Genomic DNA, 20,626 nt, shown 5'->3' on the forward strand with positions numbered 1-20,626 from the left:
GTCAAAGATAAGCGTCGTAAAAACGATATAATTTGAACTTACACCGACTGAATACATTAGTATAATATATATTAGGTGCATATTATGCATTTCATTTCCTTTTTGCTTTTGTTTCTATATATAGAATCACTAATGTGTAACGTAACAAACTGTTTGAAAACACGTCACTTGGCACATTGTAATGCAAGAATTTTTAACATTAACGTAATTCGTTTGAATCTTATCATATTTTTAGTGATCATGATTATTTTATTGAAACCCACTTTAGGTAATATGATAATTTTCTGATATTAATGAATTAATTTATCTAAGAACATCTAAAGAATTTTCTAGTGATTTTCATGAATTGGTATTGCGTTAGTCTAAGACACCCGGGCCGACGAACTCCGTCGGAAAATTTATTTATATTTTCTGGCATGCTGTGTTACATTTTAATTTGACAGATAGGATGCGATGCGTGTGTCGATCACATACAGAGCACCATCTATCTGCCTCATTCCAAAACTATAACACGTAACGCGTGCGATTCAAAGACGGTGTCGAGACATTATGAATCCAACAACCGGCGTCAGTGCGAATGAGACGGTTCGTACGTGATAAAATCTAAATTCACGAAAATTGCATTAAAAAACAAGGATTTTAAATCTTCTCAAGTACACTTTGGCACCTCAACACATGCAAGAAACTAAAAACGAGATGTCATAAAATACAAGTTGCACCTAGGCCGGCAAGCTAGGGGATTCCGTTCCAGTTTATGATTTACCGTGGTCGGAGGGTTTTATTGGCACTTGTCGTTCGCACTGTACGTTTGGCCTCCCGGGGTATACGGATCTATACACAGTAGTGTTACGACACCTAATAAACTACTAATGATGAGGGATCCCGATTATTTACGCGATCGGTTTCAGAATTAGACACAACGCAAGAAGCACGTGCAACGTGTTCAAAACATGATCTAAACACTTATGGGATTCTCTATGGGAATCATATGGGAATCGTATTGGCGTGCGATATGTCAAACTTGTTCATTGCACCGTGGACAGGGCCTAGATTTGGTAAATATTTATCCACATGTCCCGGTGCAATAGGATGTTTAGTGACGCAATGTGAAGATTACTGACCTGCGATGGCCATCCACGGATAGAATGTGTGATTAGGTTGCTGATGGAGTTGTGTGGCTGCAGGTTGTGGCGCCGCTGCTCCCAGCGAGCACGTGCTGTTCCACGAGGAAGCGCGCGCGGGGCCTGGACTGGACGAAGCAGCATCTAGAGATGGTACTGGACCGCCGTATCCAACGCGGGAGTCCGGCGTACAAGCTGCGGGCCGTACAGGGCCAGACACGACACCTTGTTGTTGTTGTGCTTGCGCTTGCCATGCGTCTTTGGCTGCAGCTACCACGGCTGCATAGCCGTTCTGATGACTATCGCCTCCACCGCCGCCTGCTTTAGAACAATCTGGTTTACCATAACCTCCAGTCTGCTGGCTCGACTCTGAACCTCCGGTAGAATATAACTTGCAGGCAGCAGCTACTGATGCATCGTAAGGCGAATCCTGTGGCGGTCGAGCGCTCTGGTGAAGTCCGTGATGGTGGTTGGCGGCTGCCGCATACGGCGACATACCGAGACTAAGTGGAAAGGAACGGTAAGCTGCGGCAGTCTGGTCATGATGGCTTGCACCGCCTCCAACGCCAACACCAACCCCGGCACTTTGATGGTGATGTGATCCGTAGAAACCGCTTTGTTCAAAGTACGAATTCATCTTGGAATTGTTTTGTAATTTTTTAGAATCTGAAGGAATTTATTTCTATTGAAACTTTGCACTTTTCACTAAACGTCTCGGCTTGAGTCCAAGATTTTATTTAATCTCTGGCACACTCAACACACAATTGTTAGTCTCCTTCAATGGCTAGAAGTTGTCCTAGATATTGGTAGTTTATTGTATTTTTTACGTTATGCACAATCCACAAATATAACAACCACTTTGATTTTTTTGACAATTTTAAGATTAATTTTGCCTAGTACTGAAATGCTTGTGCACTAATTGCCATCATCAATGACGACATTTTAAAAAAGTTGGTAAAAACTGCACACATTTTTTTATGATACACATAACATAATAGCGAGCTTCCTATGTCAACTCGATTCAATGTCAAACTTTTGCGAAAAACGCCAAAGCACGCGCGACCCGATCACTTATAACAGAGATCAACGATTTTTTTTTTTAAATAAAAAACACAATATTTTTCAAAAAAATTATTGTAAACGATCAATCTATTGAAAATGAAGAAATAATTGTAAACGCGATTTTATCGCCAAAAATTTTAAGGGTGCCGTAATAATAATTTGATTTTATTACAACCGTGCGTTTTTATTGTTGTTGCCTCGATCGCAGTTGCGTCGTTAATGATATCAGTCCGGCGTGTATAGGAAGAAACGCGCCCGTCGTGTTTGGAGCGCTACTGGCTACTGAAACGTTCGCCCGTACTGTGTTGTTTCGCTGGATACGGCACGGCGCTACGGTGGTGTTCGCGACGCGATACTGTGGGATTTGTGTTAGTACATCAGAATCGTAGCGCGAGCGAACATACACACTATGACGTATCACACGAACTAAAAAGCCCGTCGCACGATCTGACGATGGAAAGAGACCGAAGACTATATACATACAACTGCACAAGCGTTGCGGCCCACGCCGTATAACATCTCGCTCGTTTTAAATGTTACAGCATCCCGCGTGCCGCTCTCACTTACTCCTCTGGACCAGTGAGCGCACACGCTGCCTACGCTGAGGGACGGAATGATAATTAGAATTTTGTTAAAATCCATTTTTTTCTAATAAATTAAAGTAGTGGTGCATGGCGTCTTATCTTATGGCAAATTGCTGCAAACTTTCCGTACCGAAAAATAAAAAATTAAAAAAAACTTTAAAATTTTTTGAAAATGCGATTTTTGAGCAATCGTGCTGCGTGGCTCTTGTAGAAACGAAATATCGAAACGCGTAAGCGCCGTGTCGCAGTCTAACAGATGAACATTGGTACAACTCATAGAAATGTAAACAAAATTTGTACTTATTAATAAATTCTCTATAAAATATGTGATAATTTGATGTGCATATGTCTAATGATCAATTTTGACCGCCAAATGACATTTTTTTTACATTTTTATTGGATCTACCGCTGGACCTGCCTTCCTAAAAATTTAATCAGTACTTTGTTTCGTTAATACGAATAAAATGCTTTTTGAATCATTCAAATCGGACGCTCCGTTCTTTTAAAAACTGAAATATTATTTTTGGAACCTTTTGCCCCGCATCATTTAAAAGGCTAGATCTGACTTCGCCAAAAACTAATTAGCACGTCTACCTGTTGATATAAATCAAATGTAATTTAAATTATCCAAATCGGTTGACCCGTATTCCCGAAAACTAAACTTGATAGTATGATGAGCGGTTGTAGAATATATCCGACGTCATACCAAGAGGATTCTGCTGTATATCCAAATATATTTAGTACAAGTAACTTGCTCTAATTTTCAATATATAATCGCTAATTTTCTTTTATATATGGATAACTATTCTGTCATTTAATTACAGGTGCAGACACCATTACACAGTCTGGCAATATAAATGCAGTTGGATTCTTGTTAATGCTTTTGAATCATTCAAATCGGACGCTCCGTTCTTTTAAAAACTGAAATATTATTTTTGGAACCTTTTGCCCCGCATCATTTAAAAGGCTAGATCTGACTTCGCCAAAAAACTAATTAGCACGTCTACCTGTTGATATAAATCAAATGTAATTTAAATTATCCAAATCGGTTGACCCGTATTCCCAAAAACTAAACTTGGTAGTATGATGAGTGGTTGTAGAATATATCCGACGTCATACCAAGAGGATTCTGCTGTATATCCAAATATATTTAGTACAAGTAACTTGCTCTAATTTTCAATATATTAATCGCTAATTTTCTTTTATATGGATAACTATTCTGTTCATTTAATTACAGGTGCAGACACGATCATTACACAGTCTGGCAATATAAATGCAGTTGGATTCTTGTTAAATGATCATCAAACATCATAGATCATTAAAAAGAGTTGCGCTTATTATCCGTAACGACAAAGCGTGTTAAGTGGAATCGCATTGTGTGCACAACGAGCGCGAAGGATTTTGCCATCACTGCAGCTGTACGAGCAATAACGCAGATCGTTTCAAAATACATTCATCCCATTCACTCTAACATGAAGTTCAGCGGCAACGGCCAATCCAGCCATCTTGAAATGTAACTGCCATTAAAATCGTTAAGCAGTGGGGATACTGCCTGCCAATAGCCGCGCCGCTGAGGAGCCCGCGTGTAGCTACGCTCTTCGCAGCGAGCGCGTCGACTGACGTCGTAGAGCGCGCTACGGAATCGTTGCCAGAATGATGTAGGACAACACATGACGTACTAATGGATAGGAAAACAATTCGGATTGAAATTTAATAATAAATATAAATTTTAAATATAAAAATTTTCATAAAATTTTAACTCAATGATTGTTAAATTTTCTTTTAAATTTTATTCTCTTAGTCCATTATGAGTAGTTTCTATTATTTTTGATCTCGCTAATTCTGCCAGCCAAGATAGATGCTGAAAGATTCGTCTTACCGATTCGTAGTGATTAATTTGATTGGGTGTCGTTCGCTGTGACTTTTACGAGTATTTTACGAGGCCCGTGTCTCGTGCGGCGTGCGGCGCGCGACTTCACAGTCGTCAGTTGAAGTTTTATGGGGTGTTTTAGTGCCCATAAACGCCCATATCACTTGAAATAAGTACACATTATTATGACTCCATTATGTAAACACACTTGGAACATAATTTATATCCATATAGGTGCTATCCCCGCTGCTCAACGCCAGCGCTTTCGGACGCGAATGCTCATAAGTCGGACCATTTATGAGTATGCAGCAGTAAAACGTTTTATTTGTATTGCTGTTTTGTGGTGGTAAAATGTAGACTGTAGAAGTAGTAGTTTTTTTTTCAACAGGATAGAATCTCGCCGACTGTTTATTTTATTCCAAGTCGTAGTGGCTATAAACACAGTCATAAATGTGTTTTTATGACCAATTCAGATAGCACTAAATGTCGAGATTTAGTGTGTGAAATTAGCGTTTTGTATTGAGCTGTCAAACGATCACCGCGTGCTTTTCAAAGGATCTTTTTTATATTTTTGTCAGGAGCTTGATGGTTATTTTTATAGACCAGAGTTTTATTATGTTTGACAAAATAAATTAACTTTTATACCTTGATGTCTATAAACACTTATTTGATATTTTGATGTTTAGCATGGCTTTGATTGTTATGGCATTATGATGGCCATAAAAAACAAATGAAGAAAAATATTTAATTTTTATCACTTGATATCTTGTCAACATGGTATAAACATAGGAATCAATTCTATGTGATCATAATTTTAACACGTTCGCGAACAGAAACAGTTTCAGGTAAAAAAAAGTAGTAATTTTATTTTTAAATTGGTTGTGATAACCGATATTAAATTAAACGCCGTTCATAAGGGTAGTCAGATTATTTTAATCGTTCTATACGATGAATGCCATAGCATCCACGTCTAGTACCTATTACGCTTCTATTTAACGAAATATGCTTGTCGAAGCTAATTAGTGACTACATTAAAAAATAAGATAATACGGATAACACAAAAATGTAAAGTTGTATAAAATTAAATTCAAAGTAATTGACCTTAAAATTTGAATGCTATCATATTTCTCTGCATCGCAATGAAAATGAATGCTATAGCATTCACGCCCGCGAACGTGTTAGCATACTAATGAAGTAATTTAATTTTCGAAAAATTAATAAACACAAACATGTCAATAATTACCTACTATTGAAATAATTTATAGTAGAAATAATCGATGATTGGGCAAGTTTTATTTGTGCTTAAATTTTTTAATTATGAATGCATTAAATTTAGTATTTTTATAATATGAATTAAACAGAATCAAGAAAGTGATTCCTAAGCATCCATTTATAATTACAGGGGAGAACTCGGCCACGTCGGCATGACGACCTCAAAGTACGTGCTTGTGACCGACACCTCCGTGTAAAAGGATCTTCTTCCCTAACGTTGTTTAGTCGTAATGTGAGAATATTCCAGAGGATAGAAACCTGTGGTCCAAGTGATAAAACCTAGTCCCTATGTTCTGTACGAAGTGCGAAATCGCCTCGTTTACTGGCCTAATGAGTCACTTATGCGAGACTCGGACCATGTAAACTGCAAGTAAATAGACAACGAAGCTCGGAATACTCTTGAATTAACCCACAAGAATGAAACTGCCCACTTGGCTATCCTTCCTTGAGAAGAAAACGACCTTATCTAATATTATTAATCACAATAAATTTATGCAGTCACATAGGATTTTTGACCATTTTATCGCCAAGGATTTAATAATAATAATTAAGTAAAGACTCATTTCAATTTGTTTGATTTTATTGAATGCTTATATTTGTATGAATATTTTGCATTTAACAGATGAAAGTTTAATTATTTGAATTAATATAAAAATGATCTGTCCCTGATGACATTTGTCAAAAAATTAAACAAGTTGTAACTGTGTAACACAAATAATTGTAAGAATTCTAAAATTTATTTGCAGACAATTTTAAATACTAGATTTTTACCATTGATTACGATTTTTTTTACTTTAATCGAGCCACAAATTAAAAAAATTTTTTTTTGGTTAAATTTAAAACAGAACCAAACATGAACTTTTATGAGTTATATATAAAACACATTGCATACATACGTGTAAAATACATAGAAACTTATAAAAGTTATATTAATTTATCAGTTCAATTTTGAATCTGTTTTAAGATATCAAGATATATTTATTTGAAATTTATCGCACGATTAAAGAAAATTAGAGAAAAAATAAATGCACAAGCTTTATTCAGTACTAATCTCAATATGGAAACATTTCTTATATATAGCGTACTTTTTTAAACAGCATTGACTTAAGAAATGTCATGTAATACCGTCTATTGTGCGCTTTTAAAAATTTCTCTACATTTAATGATCTTGTAAGTTGACTTATTTTATTATTACATATTCCAAAAAATCATACACTTACAGGTTATATACATTAAAATAATGTAAACAATGAAGCTAAAATTAAATTTAAAAAAAATGTTATGAATATGTTAAAAAATCTTTGTATTTGTTACATAATTTGTTGTTGTCGATCGAATGTGTGCAAACTTTTTTTTAGCATTAAACAGATTAAAATTTCATCTCATATAACAAATATGAAGAAGTCTACACCGACAAATTTATTACATGCTACACTAAAATTTATTAATTTCTTTGTAAGCTCATCCACCTAGCTAATATGTGGATTCCATGACATATTGTGTCATTACAAATTGTAGTCAAATTGAATCTATATTTATCCTCGTTGTTCTAAAATTAACGCATTTCGAGATGGCGTCTTGAATCCACCGAAATAGTGTACGTCGTCGTACTTATATGCACCCATGATAGATATGTTTCATATGAAAGTCTATGAAACTGAGCTAAGGCTGAAGGGACATCTGTTTGTGACTTGTGCTTGACGCTCCAATGAACACAAACACAGGCAACACTCTGTAACAAAATCCGACTATTTTCTTTTTACTCGAGAGATCGTTTTCGAAATTGCTGCAGAGGGTTGAAAAACTTTCTCCAAAACTCACGGCTAGAATCCGTCAGAGCCAGTTGTTGCAAGAGGTATAAGATGTAACAGTTTCTGTATTTCGAGAAAGAATGGGAGCTTACAGACAAATTATAAGATTTATTTTGAATTGATATAGTTGATTCAAAAAATTCACCAGATAAATTTTAAATTTTATTCGATTTTATCGAGTTGAGAAAGATTATTTATTATTACTATTACAGATTATGTATTGATCACTAAGTGATTTAACCTTAAAATGCAATAATTTAATAACTCAACTAATTGTTCCATGTAATTATATAAAATCATTAAGCCATCAGTAAAGAAAATGAGTAAATATTTCACGAATGCATATATTGATTTATTTATTAGAACATTGCACATGTGTTTCAGATTATGTTATTAGATTGCTGAGATGAAATTGCATGCTCTATTTATAAATTTACAGAAAATTCACTAAACTTATTTATTGAAAGGTATCTGATGAGATGAGCTTAGTCGCTACGTTGATTTACTATCTTTGTTTACTTGCAGTAAATTTATTATTAGTACATGTTACAATTGCAATTCTAATCGATTTTCCTGTATTACAATTTTTGCATTACATTTTGATTTACAATTTTTTGCACTGCATTTGAATTGCACGATTGCATCATTTTGGGAAACCTTTACTCGCATGTAGATAATAAATATATTTCGAAATATTTTACTGGATTTTTTAGCATGATTGTGTACTTGTCTTATTAAATTGTGCATGATATATTTCTAGTTATAAAATTAATTTATCTTACAATTAGCAAACTATATCATGCTAAAAAAAGCGCGCCATACTGTCAATTTCGCAAGTTTTTTAACATAGACCCAGTGTGATCACTTATTCACACATTCGAAAAATAAGAAAGCAGCAAATACAAAGTTTTTATTTTATCGAAAACTATTCGTATGATTGAATATATATGCTTTGAGTGAAATGTTGATCAGAGTCCCGACTATTATATATTTTATTACCGGATGACCCAATTATTAAGAAATATCGGTTTCATCTTGACACGGAAATAGGGATACGAGTGACATTTATTTCATAAATAGATTTAAAAGTAAGAACATTATATAAAGTTATTATGTTTTCAAAAAATTATCAAATTATCTTCAAATACTAATACAATTGGTGATAAACATTTCATAGGTAAACGAGAAAACGAAAGAATTTAAAATTTGTATATTCTAAACATTAATAATTATTATGCTTAAAATAATTTCAAATTTAATAAAAATTATTGTAAAAGCTGGGTGATCATAAATAAATTCGAATGAGAGATTATGTTTTGATCACTGATTCAACTTGTAAATGGCCTAACTAAACTCCTAAATAATTGTCGCAATAATTGTTGTAATTAAAAGTTTTCATTGAGTCAAAAGTAAAAAATATTTTATGGGCATTTACGTATTTGTTCCGTGTTCAAATAATATGATCTACTTTTTAATTTCAATAAATGTTCGTATTAATCCAGTATTATAATACAATTAGTAGTATTAACAGTTACGCCATCGATATTAGATTTACATATATATATAGTAAACACAAAAACAAGAATGGTAGACCACTGGGTTGCCCACTTGAGAAAAATATATCTAAGTTAAGATATACGTCAAAATGACAGCTTATGGAACTTATAATTCTAATCGCTTTTCAAATAGGAAAAAAAGTATCAATGATAATATAAAAGGGGAATACTATGTTTAGGACAATTTTTAAAATTATACGGGTAAGTGATATTGAAGAAAAGTGACAGACTAAAAGTACCTACTATAGACATTTTTTTTATAATATAAGTACGTGCTCAAGTGTGAAAAATATGATCATAACATTTTACTATCATAAATCACTCTAGGTGAAAAGCTTTGCTTTATTGTACCACCTACCTTATATGTAAAAACATAAAAATTTTATTAAAAAGCAAAATTTATTTATGATTTTTTTTACATGTATTAATAGATTGAACACTTTAAAAAAGCAATAAAACTGATAATTGTCTACTGATTGTAGGTTCCGGAAAACAACTTTGTTCATCTGTGGCAAACCGAAAAAGAAAATCTAAAAAGTAAGGTAAATGTATTTAAGCAACATACATTTAAAATGTATTATGTTTATCAATTTTTTGAATATGTGTATTTAAGTATCGCTATGTCAATTTTATTTTGACACATAGAACTTGTCACATTTTAAACTTTTCTGCTTGGCCAAATTAATTACATATGCTAATTTTATTAAACATTTTTGGGAAAACATTTTTTACAGCCGGTTAGGATATTAAAAAATATGTAAAGCAACCATCCATCAAAGTTTTTACTCAGCTTAAAATTTGTCTAAAATAAAACTAAATTGTCCAAAATATCGTTTAAGTAATAATAAACATAGATTAATTCCAAACCAATTTTTCCTCCTTCATGCGCACCCGATGTGTAACGCGTTGTATAAATACAGGTATGTAAATTGCACAAATATGAATAATTTTCCGACAATATTCAAATATATTGACATGTTAAATAGAATTTATTACATAATGGTATTATAATATGGCCTTCGATATTCGAATAAATGCAGATTAATTTTTGACTCATTAATTTACAAAATGGATCAATATACTTTCAGCAGGAGTAATGTGTAATGGACACGCTGACAATTACACAAATCATCGGTAAAAGCATAATCGATGTCCGTACAGCGTTAATTACATGGTGTAAAGTATCGACGAATTATTAGAGAAGGATAATTTTGTATTATTTATGTACGTTTATATATCTGAATATACAGTTAAATTACACTGCACTAATTGTACTGGTATATTTAACTGAAGTTTCAAATCTATTTTGATACGTTCTCAGAAAAGCTCAAAATACTGCAAAACCAGGGAGTTTAATATTAAATATTATTAATAATTAATAATAATTATTAACCTTGTTTATCAAGTAATATAATATAAGTTTTCAGTAAGAATATTTGCTTTAATTACATCAATACCAGTCATTCCTTTTTTACATTGAAATAATAATTTATTTAGTAGGTATAAAATTCAATATAGGGTATGACGGGGCACAAAGCTCCAATTCGAATTTCAGTATTTCAGTTTTGCTATCGAACTATGTACAGTCATATTTCCAGTTAATTTTTATTCATAGAAATATGTTTTTTCACTATTTTTCTACAATTTGTCATTTGTCCCTTTTTACCCCATAATCGAAGTAAAAAGATACAGCCATGGAGCAAATATGCGAAATACAAATTTCATGAACATTTTTTACCAAGATCACAATATACATAACCTAGATCTGGTATTTAGTCAGAAATTTTCATTAGCAGAGTTGGAACAGCTATTAATTTACTCTTGTAAAATTGCTTTTCTTTTTAATTTACTACTTTCTCATTGTTTACAATTTTGCCTGGGTAAAAGTTCAGTTCGTCCTTTTTACCCCATCTATGTGCTTTTATAGAAATTATATGAAAATACTGTTGAATCTAACTTAAAATTGACAAAATATTTTATAGAACAATTAAATAACGTACACTACTAATACTAATTATATTTAGAGATCATAAAATAAATAAAAGAGCTTAAATAAAATAACTACAAATGAAGAAAAAACTTTTGTTTGGAGGTAATGATTGGTGACAAATGTTTTGCCTTCTACTTTAGTATTGTTAGAAAATTTTATGCTTGTTTTGAGATAACGGCGGTGAACTTTTTCATCTACGGAGCTTTAAGACCCGCTCTACCAAATAATGTATTACATATTATCAATACATGTTCATACTAAAATCCGATGAAAATTACTGGCGAAATGAAAAAAGGAAATAGCAAATATAGAACAAATAGCCTATCTATTTGTTATCGTATCAATTTAATTTTTATTGAAACTTTGTCATGATGGTATTAAAAAATGAAACAATATGTGCAAAAGAGTAATATAAGTTATTGAAATATGGCAATATAATGTTTGTTCATGAAACTATAAATCCACATCTATAAATCCGTAAATTTGTCAAATGTTTTTTTTTTACACCGCGTATATTTTTTTACGAAATTTTAAAAATACGTTGTTTTCAGACTTAAAACATATGTAGTAGCATCGTCGGGGTTGATGCAACTTTCCCTAAAAACTAGTCAGAAGCACAATAAATAATTCTTTTGTTCAGCTATTTTACTTTCTCAAAAAGATATAGGTGTGTCCATATGCTTGTAAAGAATGTAGTAGAAAGTAATATATCTAAAATATGGCATGTTTTGAAAATACAACACAATTACTTGGAGTATTGTCATAAACGCGTGTTTCGCGTGAAGACGCAATGTTATGTTGTGGGCGGTTTCGTACAATGAAAGAAGAATAGTAATATTAGAGAAGAAATTGAAAGCACGTATTGTTAGAGATTATAAAAAAAAATAAGAAGTTATTTTTTTAGATCATTAGTTGTAGTCGAAACCTGTCTAAAAATGATAAGAATTTTTTACGAGACAACTTCAAATCTTGTTAATTAGATTAGGTATTTTCGTGGTCATATATGCATATAAAAATATATAGGCCAAAACTATTACATATGCATAATTAACACAGAAATAAGAGTGGTTGACCACTGGGTTGCCCTCTTGAAAAAAAGAATAACAGCTTACAAAAATATAATAACACACAGAAATAATAAAATAGATTAGTTATAATATAAATATATAATCCTTAAAATTTATGAAATAAACAAGAAGGAATTATTAAAAATGAATGGATTGATAAAATATTGATTCAGCAAAAACATTTGTTTTTTTTAACGTATATCGGATTGATGGAATTTTTTTATAATTTGTGAGTTCATTTAAAAATATCCATTATTCAAATGTTTATTAAAATTATTATGCCATTATTTTTTAAGACCATATATACCATAGCTATATACGACATTGGTTTAGTAGTGTCAAAGCTCTCTTTCAGCTCGTTAGTCTTCCCAAAAAATAAATTTTGCTGGAAAACTCTTCCATTCAATGAAAATATATTATTCATCCTTTTGTATTTATTGGTTTCCATATAACGCGGTGCAAATAATAATATATAATTTGAAATAATTTTAAGTTTTTTATAGCGCGGTTTTCATACAATGCGAAAGTTGGTTTTCATAGAACGCACTATGATTCCGCTTCGCACGGTTTGAACCGAGTTTCTTATAGCGCGGTTTCTATATTACACGGTTCGTACTCATCGAAAAAATGACAATCTACAATTTTAAAAGATAAAAAAAAATAAAAATTACAAATTAAATGTGTGTATATACAAACAAATTATAAATAATAAAGTGTTATTGTAAAATAAAATGATAAAGCATATTATCTACGCCTTTACATATACTATTTAACAATAAAATTTAATTAGTCCATTGATTAATATTCTGTTTCTATGTAGACATATTTAGTTTGTGATTCTATGTTTTTTTTCTATTTTTCAAAATTGTAGATGTACTTGATGATGGCATTAAATTGTATGTTGAAGGGCAAAATAATCTTTTCATCATTTTTTTACATTTTTACTTGGTATTAGGTCCATTAAGATATTTTTCATGTATTACAATTTGAAAATTAACTACTCTCAATATTATTTTAATATTAAGTATTTAATTAATATTGTTATTGCACTTATTGAAAATTATTAATATCTACCACGCAATATGCCCATATAAAAGTTTTCCTATACCCACCCATCGTACGTGCATAAACATATAGACGAGCTTGTGCCACCCTTTTTACATCCCTGCTTAAGGGTAAAATATACGACTAGTTCAAGTTGATTTTTACTGGCACTTGACGACATCATAAAAGTCATTTCGAGTGCTTTTTTCTACTCACCGTTTGCTGGCTGGCTGCAACGAACGCCGTGTTGCGACAAAACATCTCAGAGGTTCTAAACGAAAAGTGGTCCTGAAAAGTAAAAATGTAGACTTTTTGTAAAATAAAGTTTAACAAAACTCTGCATTTAATTCATATTTGGTATTATAATTTAGACGTAGATTTTTCTATAAATCTGCTCCGTTTTCTAGTGTTTTATTACATGGGTACTAAAATTCAATCTATTATATACTAATTTGTACAATCTGTTTCCACGCGGCAAGTAAATGAAATACAATATAGAATAGACTTGATATGAAGTATATAACTAAAATTAATTTCTAAAATATTAACCAGTTGACTGTGGCGCTCTCATCGAACTGTGCACACTGTGTAGTCGTCAAAAAATTGTTTTAAGGTATGCATTTCACAACTATTTATATTATTCATAGTCTCAAAATATTCATGGTCAAAGATTTTGACGCATGACGAGTATACTCGGCAATACACAAATTTTTGCCACCATTCCATGACGAGTATGTCGTATGTCCGTCAATCACAGTTGATGAGTTGAAGAATTTTTCTGGGTAAAAGAACGAAATCATTTCTTAACCACGTAAGTACAAAATTTTAAATATTTTTGTAATGAGAAAACTAAAGTTTTTGATTTCCTTAATAAAATTTCCTTTTAGAATAAAATATTTTATTCTTTACTATATATTTCAATAATTTAATAGTTATACATTAGCAAATCAATAAAAGCGCATCTATGCCAAGGTATAAAAGTTCTATTCCATTCATTTTTTGTTATGGCTTTTGCAAAATATCAAAAGTTTTTATACATAAAAGAAATTATTTTTAAAATACTATGCATTTTCTTGGGAAACGTAAAAAGACAAAAAACATAAAAAAACGTATTACCAAATCGCTAGATATTTGCTATAAAAATATTATATATAAAAAAAATTTTAATAATATTATTTTTTTGCCATAAGAAATAGCCTCATATAATCAATTGATAGTACCAAATTAACAAAAGTGTGCCGCTTATCGCAAAGAAGTATTTTTTATTATTTTAATTTGTTACTAATCTAATGCGAAACTAAGACACATTTAAAGCAAAAAAAAACTAAAATCCCAGACATTTTAAAAGCATATTGCAAAATTTATTAGTACTCATATTAGTATTCAAAACTAGACATTTATTATAAAACAGGCTATTTTTTGTCGGAATTATTATGAGCAAAATATATCTGTTATTGCTCACTATATAAATCCACATAAAATAGTGCTATTTTCAAATTTTTCTTAGGTAAATGTGAAAAAGTGATATACAAAACTTGCGGGTTATATTACAAAATTTACAAAATTGTATAAAAAAAATATGTTGTATCACTCGAAATAGTGCCTGAAAATTACCACCTTTAACCACCTTTAGATAAATTTTGTAATTTCAAAAATAAGATTTTATTTGTTTTCATTTAAAGGTAAATAAACATAAAGATGATCACAATATATTTTTATAATTCAGTAATTCAACGCGTAAAACTTCCTTTGCTTCAACAGAAGTATGTCGCACCGCAGGGCGGGAGAATAGGTTGCAAACCCCTGCACACTCTATATATAATATAAACTCAGCTAGGTGGTAGTAGTCCGTGATTTTATGCGTACTAAAACAACAATTTCACTATCTATTTCACCGTACAAAACGTTCCCGACCAATTCTAGCGCCGATGTCGTATTAACAAGCAAAAGAGAATTTAATGGCTCATATTATATAGTTATGTATCTTCACGCGCGTTTATTGCTTAATAATTGATTGTTTCTGGTTTTTCGTTTAAGGGCGCTGTTAAAATTTTATAGTCAGGTTTATAGATTTACAAGGACTTTTACGATCTGTTTTATGAACTGTTTATTCTTCAAAGAGGTATATGGGCTTGGAAGTGTACTGATGTCTAATCTAATTGGATACTTAGAAGGAAGATTTATTGGAATTTAAAAACCAGAGATAATTTGTAATACTTAAATGATTTATCTGATTTGACTTATTGCAACAAGTCCAGAAATTGTATAAAATGAAAATAAATGTTATTATGCAAGGCAATTTTTTGGACAATTACTAGTTACATATTATGTAGAAAAAAGGGCATTATATTACACCTATTTTGGTATTAATTTATTTTTATTTATTAGAAATATTTTTTGAAAGATTGGCAAAGGGAGACTTATATTATGAAGTGTTCAATATTTAGCCGGCAAAATGATATGCTAAGTTAAATCAAGTCCATTGAAATCTGTTACACCCCATTATATGAGTATATTAAATAAAATACAATACCACAAACTCAATATATTAATTCATATAATAAACAAAAGTTTAACAAATTAAATAATAACAAATAAATCTGTCATACGTATTCATTTATCCGTGACCACAATGAACACAAATATTCGTAATATGTACTCATACTAAATATCTGTAAGAAAGTAATAAACATTTAATCAAAATTAGTAAGAACAATTTTTATACTTGTGTCAAAATCTTTATTATAGTTTTTCATACATTTTTGCACATTTTTATATATACATACAATGATTAATCAATAAAGGCTGAATGAGTCCATATGGTATATTATGGTTTATACATTTATCTCAAAGATTATTTTAGTTAAGTGAATGTAAATAAGAAAAGCATTACTGATTAACACAATCAATATGGCTAATTTCTTAGAATTATTCATAGAAAGAAGTACTTAGATACATATCCGACTAACAGCACGCGCATGTATACACAGGCATTTACATATTATGTATAAATTTTATTTATAAAAATTAATAAATTTTACCCAAAGTTGAAAGAAATTAATAAGTAATTTTTGGACAACTTTGTTCAATGAACTCTTCATTATCGTAAGTCTAAGATATAATATCTTGGATTAAAATGTAAGTACTTTTGTGATATAGTTTTAGTATTTTATTTATGTATGTTAGGATCTGCCACGTCTCGACAAGAACAACTGAACCGATTTAGATAATTCAAGAATATTGGATACGTATTGACAATCCACAAAGTTGGTCGACTTTTAAAGAAAGTATGTCCGGTCACTTTGAAATTACGGCGGAAGTGTCAAGCAAAGCAATTTTTAGTAATCCGTTTTAGTATCAGATTTGTATAGAGATTTTATTATTAGATATTTATTTATGTTTTTAAATTTTATGTTCAAAATACTCAGAATACACTACAACAATTGCCATTAAAGGCGCTTTAAGCTAATATTTCTAAAAACTTTCGAATGTATAATGTTTTTTTTTATTTTTGTCTAGAACACAGAATTAGTCTTATTCTGATATTTACAAACTTCAAATTTGTTAAACCTTTTTCAGACTTTGTACTGTAAATTTGTATAATAGTTTAGAAATTTCAGTATTTTACATGAACTGTTTTTGTGTGACTAATTAAAATTTCCTGTCATCAATAACATAACATTTAATTTGTTTATTAATTTAATATATTGTTTTACGAAATCTGCAAGTTTCAAAAAATAGTCGAATCATGAAAATACTAGTTAATAAAAATGTAAAACTAACCGAGGTCTGCATTTTTAATTAAAGTTTGTCAAGGCTCAGTTGTAAGAGGTTGGGCATTGCTACTATAGGGTTGAAGATTTAATAGTCACTTCAACCAGTCTGATATCAAGCAGTAGTGATATAGAATTTAAGTTTAAAATATATAAGATCTAAATATACAAATCAAGATATTGCAAATAACACTTTCTCTCATTTATATATCAAAATAAAAATATAACTATCTAGTATTAAATAAATTGTAATAATCGAAATATATCAATATGATAAGTCAATCATTGGGTTTCCAGCAACGTTGTTAAGAAAAAAAGCCATAAACAGCTCAAGAAAAGGTTAAATTCGGATTTCTGTAGAAAAAAATAAGACAAAAACTTTTTATATAACATCGAAGGTAAATTTTAGAAGCTTAGTTTAGTAATAAGCTATGATATAAATCATGCATCAAATTCTGTCTAAAGTAAAATTTGCAAATATTTTCTTTAACAAATTTAAAAACCCTGAGCATAAGTGCATTACAGACCATCTAACGTCGATCGATTGGACTTCCAAGGGATTGTCCCATGCTTCGGCCGGTAAACGGTCTCACTGCTCCGCGCACGGAGCGAATGACGGCTAAAGAGAACTGTTTTATCGGACTTTTTACATCTCTCTCATTCCATATCGAAGGGCTATTAGAGCGAGGGAAATAGAAAGCATGAAACGCAAAAGAAAGGTCCGAGTTAACTCATATATGAGATAAAACACAACAGGAAATGATTAGTAGAATTGAATTCGGATCTGAAATACAGTTTTATATGTAAAATTTGTTTAACACAAACTTAAGTAAGTTGCAGATAGATTTGAGATTGGTGTAAAATTGCTCCTATGTAAGATTTAACTACGTAGTAAATGTCACCTTATATAGATGTCATTAAGAGTAAAGCCTTACAGAAATAAAATACATATATGAAATTGTAAAAATTATTGCATTAAACGGGGACGAATTATATGCAAAATCCAAGATAAAACGAAAATATTTGCCATTTATATTATAGAATAACAGAATTAGTATCGACAAAAAATACAGATTGTTTTAAACAGGACAAAACGAGAATTAAAGAAGAGTTGGAATGTAAAAATATTTACAACAGAAATGAAGTTGGTTGTTCTTGTAAGTATTCTCATAGGGATTACCTTAAATTTTGGATAGTAAAATTAAATTAGAAAAAAATAAAAATGAAAAAAACGTAGAAATTTTTCGCTGAAGTAACGCATCTAAAAATATTTACAGTTACTATTGATACGTTTAGAAATTGGCAATTATCATATAAATAAATATAAGATAAAACATAAATAAGTTTGCTAGATATATCATAGAACTATCAGAAAATTATCGTCGAATTAGTCTAAAACAAATCTTTACAACAAAAAGCCAAGAAAATCGTTAGAATGTAAAATTATTAGTAACAGAAATCAAGAATTAAATAAAATCTGATTTTTCTCTTAAAGGGTCAGAAATCGCGACCGTACAGTAAAATTAATTTATAACACAAAAAGTGAAACACTTTTTCCTATTTTCGAGGTACTACTTAACCCTAAAAATCTTTAGGGTTAATATTCATAGAGTTGCTATTTAAATTATTAATTATTTAGGATGAGATATGGAGTTTTTTTAACCCTTTACTCAAGTTTACATGCAGCAAGGAATTAAATATATGTAAGATATATCAAATAAAAAAAACTAAAATATATGTTGACACATGTTTCGATAGATAATTTTTTGTCAACCTCAGAAATAAGGTATAGAATTTTATGCGGAACTAAATAATTTGTAACTAACGAACAGAACAACATAGAAAAATATCAGCATAATGTATTAATCCTCACATCTAGAATACCTAAATGATTTATTAAATATTATGTGTTAATCAGGGCCGGATTTAGAAATTTGGCGCCCCGGGGCACTGACAAAAATGCCGCCCCATCCCTGAAATTTTACAACTTTCGAACTTTTTTTTAAAGCAATCGCGCTGTTTCAGCAGCGTAGAGACAAAATATAGAAGCGCGTAAGCGCCGCGTCGCAGTCTAACGGGTAAACAATGTTACAGAACTTATATAAATGTAAACAAAATTTATACTTATTATTATAATATCTTTAAAATCACTTTTGTCCGCCAAATGTTTCTTTTTCAAATTTTTTTATTGGATCATCGAAACCGCTAAACCTGCCCCCTCAAATTTAAGCAGTTATTTATTATGTTTTTTTTTTTTGAATGTTATTGGACGCTTTTTTCTCCAAAACTGAATTATAATTTTTGGAATTTTGGCCCGTGTTCTCGAAATCAACTTGAATAATTAAAAAATATTAGATTTGTATTGATGGGAAGACGTGCTGATTAGCTTTTGGTACAGGCAACTACGAAAAATGGTAATTTAGTTTCAATATTTCTTTTCTGAAACAGCTACGCAGCGCGATTGCTTTGCAAAAAGTTCATAATTTTCGATAAATTTCAAAATTCAAGAAATGTGTTTTAGAAGTCTTTTTTTTTCATTTTTCAATAAAATTTAAAGCTCTTTATAAAATGTAATTTTCAGTACGGGATGTTTCAGTAATTTGTCTTAAGGCACAATGCCATGAGTCACTAGTTTAAATTTTTTTTCAACGCTATAAGCTTGGAAGTGCACGAATACGTCAATTTAAGAGGGCTCGAGAACTGAAGAACATATTTTTCCTAAACTTTCAGCTTGTTTACGGATCTTTATATTAGCCAAATTGCCAAATTTGATAACTTATTAACCAATTTGATAATTTACGTTCGGAGAGGGAGGCAAGGCAAAATAATAAATTTTAGTTATCGTTTATTTCAACCAAAATTTTGCATTGCAATCGTATTATGTTTTGTTAATTATATTTCTTAAAATTAAAAATGTTGTTAAAAAAGTTGATTATATTGTATAGAATTTTTTTCTCACTATCCAAATTTTGCCGCCCCCCAAAATTTGTCGCCCTGGGCAGTAGCCCCGATTGCCCCTACTGTAAATCCAGCACTGGTGTTAATATTTTAAATTGGTTACAGAAGGTAAATTCCACTGAAGATAACAAAATATAAAATTATATGTCATAACATCTGGCAATAAAAATTTTCAATTTTTGTTTGATGTAACTGCCTTGAAGATTTTTTACACAGACACATATATATGTACATACATAATAAATCAAGTTACATTTACTTACAAACAAATAGTGATAGTGAATAAATGTTGAGATTCTACGATAAGCTTATCAGACTCATCGTACCAAACATCTTAAAGTTTTTTTTTTATCTATCACCAAAGTTTGTGAATTTATTAAAAAAAAATACGAACAACGTAAGCAAAAAATAATAATACGGCTCTGTGGAACAAAAAGCTTGTAAAACTCAAATTAAATGATAACTTAGCTGTTTATGCGTAATCAATGCGGGTATTTATAAAATATTCATTTATTCAA

At 30.7% G+C, this 20,626-nt stretch overlaps 1 protein-coding gene and 1 long non-coding RNA gene across 2 annotated transcripts in view; both read right to left on the reverse strand.

Annotated features, from left to right (window-relative positions):
• Window positions 1–307: 307 nt before the first annotated feature.
• On the reverse strand, window positions 308–1,758 carry LOC113376095 (homeotic protein ultrabithorax-like). Its single transcript, XM_026616021.1, has 2 exons — window positions 1,122–1,758; window positions 308–411 (listed from the first exon to the last, which is right to left on the reverse strand). Exons 1-2 carry the CDS (start codon window positions 1,756–1,758, stop codon window positions 308–310), a joined length of 741 nt encoding a protein of 246 aa, XP_026471806.1.
• Window positions 1,759–13,596: 11,838 nt separating this feature from the next.
• LOC113378788 overlaps window positions 13,597–20,626 on the reverse strand; it is a 206,698-nt gene continuing 199,668 nt past the window's right edge. The window contains exon 3 of the long non-coding RNA XR_003367221.1: window positions 13,597–13,665. This is a non-coding gene — a long non-coding RNA (uncharacterized LOC113378788). The remainder of the gene's footprint in view (window positions 13,666–20,626) is intronic.

The sequence above is a fragment of the Ctenocephalides felis genome, unplaced genomic scaffold (assembly GCF_003426905.1).
Source record: "Ctenocephalides felis isolate EL2017-DRISC unplaced genomic scaffold, ASM342690v1 CF-g0.4_SCAFFOLD_01886, whole genome shotgun sequence".
Lineage (NCBI taxonomy): Eukaryota > Metazoa > Arthropoda > Insecta > Siphonaptera > Pulicidae > Ctenocephalides > Ctenocephalides felis.